General features: G+C 33.5%; 1 protein-coding gene across 1 annotated transcript; it reads right to left on the minus strand.

The window, feature by feature from the left end:
• Window positions 1-285: 285 nt before the first annotated feature.
• On the minus strand, window positions 286-5,314 carry LOC142640456 (auxin response factor 18). Its single transcript, XM_075814563.1, has 15 exons — window positions 4,928-5,314; window positions 4,662-4,824; window positions 4,128-4,243; window positions 3,894-3,989; window positions 3,731-3,787; window positions 3,166-3,318; window positions 2,981-3,065; window positions 2,690-2,780; window positions 2,423-2,587; window positions 2,214-2,327; window positions 2,055-2,127; window positions 1,815-1,962; window positions 1,122-1,729; window positions 841-1,028; window positions 286-751 (listed from the first exon to the last, which is right to left on the minus strand). The coding sequence occupies exons 2-15, from the start codon at window positions 4,714-4,716 to the stop codon at window positions 604-606; spliced, it is 2,097 nt and encodes a 698-aa protein (XP_075670678.1). The 5' UTR covers window positions 4,717-4,824; window positions 4,928-5,314; the 3' UTR covers window positions 286-603.
• Between the last annotated feature and the right edge of the window lie 3,440 nt (window positions 5,315-8,754).

An 8,754-nucleotide genomic window follows, 5' to 3' on the forward strand; every position in this document is an offset into this window, starting at 1 on the left:
AGGGGTCCAACTATGCACATCAATAGCACAACCCTTGACTCCATGGCTCACCCATCCAATAGAACATCCCTTGACAATCTGCCAACTTTTTAAGGAGCCAAAACAACTTAAGAGTTTTTGTTTTGAGAGCCTTCAGCAAGCAAGATTAACAGCATGGACATTTTATGTCCTTGAAAATGTGTACAACATACATAGATTCCTTTGTGAGGAGGAAAATGATAAACCAAGGAAGTCGGCAAAAACATAAAATAGAATAGATTAAACAAGGAGCACAAGAAAAGAATATTCACACACAAGAAACCAGAGTAAAACTGAAATCGAAATGCAAATACATAGGTTTTCTTACAGGCAGAATAATGTTTATACCAACCACCCATAAATAAGGTATACACAGATTCCATTTCCCTTGCTTTAAGTTCCTCTAGTTCAACATAAGAATCTACCACCCCTTACATCAAATCCCAATCCACTGAGCATATTTTTTGGCTGTCCTTGTGAAAGCTCCAAAAATCTGAGCAAACCAAACCACCAGCAACCCACCCCAACACAAGCAAATAAAGTAAAACAAAATAAAACCATAAAGTAAAACGGAGACTGAACTATTTAAGTTTCAGCCCCATGCTCTGAGGCCGAACTCACAACAGTTCCTTCACCTTCAAATGACAAAGCATTAAGCTTGCATCTCGTACTCATCTTTTTCACTTCCTCACTTGAATAAATGTAGATTTTCCTAACCATCTTAACAAACTCCCTGCAATCAGAAAGAAAACAGTATTTACAAAACAGTGTCTATTGAATTGGAAATAGAATACTGTAGTAGACCAATTTTGAGTTACTTACGGCCATGGATCATCACCCACAAGCATCTTGTCATTTTCATCATCAGTAAAAACAACTGCCCATTTGTTCCGTGTACGAAGTTCCCCTTTAATCTCAAACATTTTCTCCAGCTCATCTATAAGATCATTGTACCCCTTCAACACAGTCAAGTCAACAGCACGGCCAACAGCAACCCCTTGCATTTGCACCTTCTCAACAACAACAATATTCATTGTCATCAGCATCAATACTAGAAGTAGCAGCACAATCCAAATTGAACCAGCAATAACAATAAATTATACCTTGGTACGAGTTCTCAAGGAAAGAGTGGAGCCCTGCTTGCTCTGTGTCTCCTTCAGTGACACGTCTGGTATAAGTTGCTTCTGTTCGTTTGAGGCCTTTGAAGCATCCAGATTATGCACCCTATCAGCTTCTGGTATAGCGGTTGAACTAGATCCTTTGGCACTACTGGACATCATTATTGCTGATTCCCTCTCTGGAGGAGCAGTGGTTTGGGAGTTTTTTGTCAAATCAATTCCAAATAGCCGGCAACCAAGAAAAGTCTTAGATTTTGTCCGCTTTTCCACATGGTCATTTATGGGACCATTATTTAGCATAGATGAACCTGGAGAGAGATAATCAGGGATAGTTGACTGTGCTGTTACAGTTTTGTTGTCCTCTGCTGAATCTGAGAAAAGATCTAGTGAGACATTCACATGTGGAGAAGAGGGCCATATGCCTTCTGTTCGGATGCATGAGCCATTAGTGTTGATTTCTTTCTGGCTAGAATGCCAGACACCACAGGTTTCACGGCTTTGGACTTCAGCAGCGCTACCTAATTGGGTTAACTCATGGGAGTGAGTTGATCCTTGAAACCAAAATGCTGATGCTGCAGAATTGGAGGTGATTTCTACATTCCAATAGTTGCACATAAATATCAAATACTCAGAGTCACCTATTTCAATGAACAAACTCAACAAAGTAGTTTCTCATACCAGAAGATGGAATATCAACAGGTCGGGGCCTCTTGCTCTTTACCACTGGTTGAGTAAGGTTTAAGGATGCAGAAGAAGCAAAAGGCTCTACCTCCCAAGGGGAAACCCTCTCTGGCCTTGGTATTGTTGCAGGTTCATCCCAGTGAATCTAAAATGGGAAGTAATTGTGACAAACAAGTATAAAAAAGAAGATAATAAATATGTCAAAATATAAATGCATAAATAAGAACTATTTTTAACCTTCAATGACCGCCATTTAGAATCTGACCACTCTTTAGATATATCTCCAACCCCAACTATAGTGCCTGTGAACCTGACCAAACAAATTACATAGGAATTAACTATTAAGATTAAACAGAGGTAGGACCCAACGCCCCAGAAACTTATTTTATTTGTTACCTTCTTTCCGGAGAGTCTTCTCCCTCAAATCTCATCTTAAAGCGCATGCCAACTGAAAACGCATTGTTAACAGCCTCTAGATATTTGTTTACACCAATAATGAACTGGCTAGTCCTGAAAAAAATCATGTAGCAAAAGAAATCGAAGCTAAATAAACAGATTAATCAACTGATACACACAACCAAGTTTACAAATATACGAGCACAAACCTTGGCTTGTAAAAAACTACAAAAAGGGTTTGGGTCATAACAGCATGAGAAGCAGTAGCAAGCACTCCAAGATGCATGCTCTGGCTGGATATCACAGATGAAGGCATGGGACTCTGCTGGCGAGCCAGACGCCGTACACCTACTCGCAAATCCCCATTATCACCCCTATACAACAGGTTATTGAGAACCAAAAAGATTAAGCTACCACAAGATGCATGCACCTGACTCTAAACAAAAAGGCACGTATAATACATGTAGTTTATGTACCTCAAAAACACAAAGGCATCTCCCGCAACCAATCTCTTGGATGTGACAAAGTTACTCCATCCCGTTGTAAGCAAATGCCTCCTTGGTTGGCCTACTCATTCAGTTGAAATGAGAAACATCATTTTAACAATAGAACAAGGCTACAGAGTCATTCCCTAGGAACATATCTAATTCTACTTGTGCTTTGGACTAGTTTGCTCCAAATGAAATAAACTAAGGCTTCTACCAGAAATTGAACAGCTAAGAAAGCATTGATTCACAAAGTAAATTTAAATTGCTCAAATATGTTACCTCTAAATATATGCTTAAACTTCCACTCAGACCCATGAAGATCCTTGGCAACTAATTCCTGAGTTGGTGTTACTTGGGTCATGTCCTACCAAAATATAAACAGCAAGCAGTGCGTGTGAAAAGCTTTCTATCAGCCACTAGAACATGTATATTCAACAACAGATTATCAAAATAAGAGTTATTACCAATGAAGGCAGGCATTCAGTGGCGTGTTTTCGAAGAACGGAGAACCCTCCATGAGTGCTTGTATCTGAAGCAGTTAAAATTTTACAAAACGAGTGCACTGTCTGCCTTGGAGGCTCAGGTGGGCATATATCAGGACTTGAAGGCTCATTTTGCTGCAATTCACCGTAACCAAATATAAATTCATTCTACTTAAAGACCTTATTTCTAGAGTTAGCTTATTCTTTTTTAGGCAACTATTGATTGCAGAGAAATCATGGAGAATAAGATTAAATGAATTAGAAAATTGTCTTTGTCTTTCTCTGATTAAGGGTGTTTAACAACTAGACAAATTAGATTTTTTTTCTTACAATAATTTTTTCCTCCAAAACAAGTTATCTGATATCAATCTTTCATAAATTAGGGGAACCAAAAAAAATAATTTCTATATTCTCAAGCCCACCTACCTAATATAGATTCTCAAGCCCAACTACCTTTCTTTTTTCCACATTTTCTCAGCAGCCAAGCAGAGCCAAAAAAAAAAAAAAAAAGATAAATAATTAAGACAAGAAAGAAATAAAATCTCACTTCTGCTTCCGGTTGCAAAGTGATCTGTGCATAAACCTCATCTGATTCTTGTTCAGCCTACATATAAATGGACCAACAATTTTAATAAATCCAAGTTATAGAAAAAACAAAAAAACAAAAACAAAAACAGATATCTAGAAAATCAAGAACAAAAACAGAATACCAGTAATCGAATGTGAACAACACGACAAAGGATCTTGGGAGGAAGATTAAACAAAGGGATTTGCTGATTCAGCCCCTGATTTGTTGATGCTTCCAACTACAAAACCCAATAAAGCAACCAAAAAACAAACATTGAAAACATGCGAAAACAAAAGAGGAAAAGCAGATTTTGATCTGTTTTTTGGAAACAAGGAAAACAAAAACAGTGAAAGCAAAGAGAGTGGTTGTACTGTACTTGTTCCATATGACCCTGAGGGAAGTAAAACACTCTCTCCCCGGGCTTTGGTACATCCACCAGAGGCCCTGCACATAGCTTCCACAGCTCCGTGTACAGATCATCATTTACACAACCTGCAAAATTCCAATAAAATTCTCAAAAATAAATTCAGAAAAAAATATAAATATAGTGGATCTTAAACTTTAGCTTTATTTAGTAGCTGAGAAAGTTTCTGCTTCGCTTGGTTGCAAGAAAACACAGGCGAATGAAGTGAGCTACAACTTCTAACATCAATTTATTTTTGTGAGCTGAGAATTCAAAACCTTCACTTTACAAAGCTTAAACACTAATATTTAGCTCAGCTGGTAGAAGTTATTCACTTTTTTTTTTCTTCAAAACCCAGAACGGAAAAGAGGGTTTTACTATAAAAAAAAGAACAAAACTTTCACTTTCAAATTATTTTCCTGCGTTTTCTCGGCAACCAAACATAGAATGCTTTCATTTCTACTCTCTCTTTCGAAATTTCTCGGCTAACCCAGAAAGCTTCCTTACCCGTTTCCGCTTGAGAAATCGATGAACTCCTAGAACTCCCTTCCAGATGTGCCATTGAAGACCCCACAAACAAACAACGTCGTACAAAGGAAAACAGTGATGAAGAAGAAGAAAATAAAACCCAGTAAACGAAAGCAAAGCTCAAAGGTCAATCCTTTAGTATCTGTAGCAGTAGAAGAAGAAGAAGAAGATGATGATGATGATGATGAAATATAAGACTACCCCATTTACAAGCAAGAAAACCAAGAAAGAGAGTAAAGGCAGGCCTAGGCAGACAGGACGGTTATGCAACGAGTAATCATAATGATTAGTTGCTGTTGAGGCTGTTATTGTTATTGTTGTTGTTGTTGTTGTTGTTGTTTTGTAACGACTGCCACACTCTCTCTTCTGCTTCGGTTACAAAACCGGCTCTTCTGCTTTTGTCTTTGTTTGGTCCCCAAAAACCACTTTGCTTCTTTTTTTTTCTCTTCCTTTGTGAATCTTTCTCTTGTGTCTCTGTCTCTGTCTCTCTCACTCCTCAAGCCTTGTGTGGTGGTGTTGCTTACTGCTGTCGTTTTTGTTTCTTCTTCTTCTTGTTGGGTTTGGTTTGGTTTGGTTTGGTTTTGTTCTTCTAACAAGGGAGACCCTGAATGAATGAAATGAATCAACGTTACCAAATCCCCAAATTTGCTTGCTTTTTTTTTCTGTCTGTGTGACTGAGAGAGAGAGAGAGAGAGAGTCAATATATTAATACACTCCCTCTCTCTTTCTTTCTCTCCCTCTCTCTCTCTCTCTCTCTCTGCTGGTTTCTTTGTCTCTCAAGTCTCAAGTCTCTTTCTACTTGTTTGTTTTTCTCTCTCTCTAGTCTCTTCTTCTACACTTCTATATTAGACTATACTGTTGTACTCTATTTCAGTGTCCACTCTCTCCCTCTTTAAAAGAAAAAGTCTGTCTAGTCCTCTGGCCTATGATGCTATACATACCCGTCCTATTACTTTTTTTTTTCTCCAGTGATGCGGGATAAACACTCCTACTTGGCCCACCAAATTTTCATCCATCAAATATGTTTTCTTTTCTTTCAACAGGTTTTACTGGTACAGTACAGACAACTGTACAGAGTTACATACATTATACATACATACATTCTGTAGAGTTTATAAGTAGTGATGACATCTATTTTATTTGGGGTTACTACTTTAGTACTACTTTACTGCTAGTAATGTTCTTTCTTTAATCCAAAGTGTAGTACATACTTTGTTATTATTTTAGAAGAATGATGTCATTATGAAAAGTTATTACTTATTAGTCATTATACAACTACAAATCATAGTAACACTTGTTATATAGAGCAAACAATAATAATAATCAATATATATATATATATATAACCAAAGACGGCATGTTGGAAAGTATAAGATTTTGCTAAGTGGTGCGTTTTATGTAAAGAAAATTGAAATATTATCAAGTGCCACATATAATAATAAATTAAATAATAACTTTTTGTTTCGTTTAGTTTGATGTTTCAAGACTTTTCTAATTAAAAAATAAATATTATTTGTATCTTTTGGTTCAATATTTTGAGACATTTCATCCCTCACACATACACACAAAATTTTTTACATTTTAATTCACCATTTTCACCTCTTGCACTTCTACCCCTTTATATAAACCTACCCATAGCCCTTCATACTATCCTATGTCAAATACATCCAGACAAAAAACGATGTTATTTACCTTCAATCTTTTAACGACGCCTACCTAGCTTTGATATTGTTGTTTCATTTAATCATATCTCATATAAATTGGCTACAACCAAGGAAGGAGGATTTGCATTTTATATTGAGTGATAACGGCAACTACGATTTTAATGTTAAGGTCGAACGTTGTGAATTTGTAGATTTTGTAAACGATGTGATTGACTGTGGGTGAATGGGATGCGTATTTTGTTTTAGAATTAAGGAGAGAGAAAAAGAGACATTTTATATAAATTTTTATTCTATAATATTACTTCAACGTTTTTTTTTCTCATTATATCAATTGAATAATTATAATGAATGTGTGTGCAAATTAGCAAATTATAATTGTTGTTTTTTATAATGAACTCATTACTAGTAAAGGTATATAACAACTATGCCATAATACATATACAATATTCTCCCAAAGTATCTTATATAAAACATTACAACATTATTTGTATATCACACGGGTAACTTAATAGTAATAATAATAATAACAACACTTCTAAATCAAATAAAATATCAAACGTAAAGAGCTTTATTATTCATCTAGTTGATATTTTTGATATTTATAACCGAGACATCTAATATTCAAATCATTTCCTGTTATAATTAAAAAATATATTATCAAACAACAAATACCTCTAGTTATAAGAGGAAAAAAAGTATCAAACAACAAATGATAATTTTACATAATTTTACTAGTAACATGATTGTTTTACATGATAGAACAAAAACCAGCTTTTTGTGGCATAAATGGAGTCTTTTCTTCTTTTGATCGATGGGATTGCACTATGAATGGTGGAAACAATTATAATGACAGCATATGAGTTTCAATCATGATCAATGAAAAATCGAAACATGTACATTCGATAAGAAGAAACTATGTAAAAAGATAATAATCGATTCTCAAAAAAAAAAAAAAAAAAGATAATAGAAAAAATATCTGTTATCATACCTATGTCATAAATTAAGACATTTTTTTTCTAAAACATTCATTTTCAATAGTGATTTTTCAATTAATAGAAAAATCAGTATTGTCCTTTTTTTAATAGTAGTAACCTGACTTCACTATTTGCCAATTTTAAGGTAAAAGAAAGTGTTATATAAAGTCAAGTTATTGATTATAAAAATTTTATTAAAAAAAAGCATATTTTACCTCATAATATAGAAAAAAAAAAAACTTCGAAATAGTTTTGTTATAGTTTAGAATGTCAACTTACTTTATAAAAAATACGTACAAATCTATGCAAAGGAAATGCCAAAATTAACAAAATAACTAAGAGATTAAAAGAGATATTTTTTAGATTAAAAAAGAAGAAGAAGAGATATTTTAAGTGACCTTTCACCTCCCCTTTATACCAAGTCTCTCAAAACCCTAAAAATTAGTTGAAATATCTCCTCACTCTAGAAACTTTTCAAAATAATAATCACCCATTAATTTCTTAATTCTCCCTTAAGCAAGTGTCTTAATTACTTTGTTAATTTTAACATTTCTTTTATGCTTGTCAAATAAAAACAAGAAATAACTGCATAATCTGTATTGTTAAAAAAAATTATTTCTCTCCAGAAAGTGATATAGTCACAATATTTTTACAATAAATTTTAGGCTAAAATGTAAAACTAACCCTCTAACTTTCTTCAGATTTCATTTTAGTTCCCCAATTTTACTTTCGTTCATTTCAGTCATTTAAGTTTCAGATTTATTCAATTACAGTCTTTCTGTTAATTAGTGTTAAAAATTTTTGAAAAAAAAATCTGGAAATTATTTTTCAATCATTAATTGAATCTTTTTAGTTTAAAAATTTTGAAGAAAAATTATAAAATTGAAAAATTAACCACAACATATAACAAAATTTGATGAAAAAGTCATAATTGAATAAACTTGAAAGTTAAAGTACTGAAATGAACAAAGGTAAAGTTAGGTGACTAAAATGAAATTTGAAAAAATTTTGAGACTCAATTTTACATTTTACCCTAAATTTTATATGGATTTTACTAACGTGTACCCTTAGGGTATACAATAGTATACCATTTTTGAAAAAAAACTTATCAAAAATTGAAAAAATTTTGACAATTTTTTTAATTTTCGATAAAAATTTTTCAAAAATAAATTTGTTAATGTATGTTCTAAGATCATACATTAATCGGACCTATTTTATATATTAAATTATTATTAATTTTAATCAAAATTTTCTATAAAAATATGAAAATTCTAGTTGCCACAAACTAGTACATAACTTTACTCACAACTCGCTCATGTGATGAATTGTGCACTCGTTTGGGACACCAGAATTTTTCTAAAAAATCTTCTTCTTCTTTTTTATTTTATTTTCTTTTTTTGGATTCTTTAAGTTGCTTTGAATATAATCCGTACA

Source organism: Castanea sativa, chromosome 6 (assembly GCF_040712315.1).
Source record: "Castanea sativa cultivar Marrone di Chiusa Pesio chromosome 6, ASM4071231v1".
NCBI lineage: Eukaryota > Viridiplantae > Streptophyta > Magnoliopsida > Fagales > Fagaceae > Castanea > Castanea sativa.

What these genes read in the sequence shown, in the direction of transcription:
- LOC142640456 (XM_075814563.1), bottom strand. Translation starts at nt 4,716, where the DNA reads ATGGCACATCTGGAAGGGAGTTCTAGGAGTTCATCGATTTCTCAAGCG. An exon ending in CTGAATGCCTGCCTTCATTG is followed by an intron (nt 3,066 to 3,165) that starts GTAATAACTCTT and finishes ATATTTTGGTAG; the next exon opens with GACATGACCCAAGTAACACC. An exon ending in CTAAATGGCGGTCATTGAAG is followed by an intron (nt 1,963 to 2,054) that starts GTTAAAAATAGT and finishes TTCCCATTTTAG; the next exon opens with ATTCACTGGGATGAACCTGC.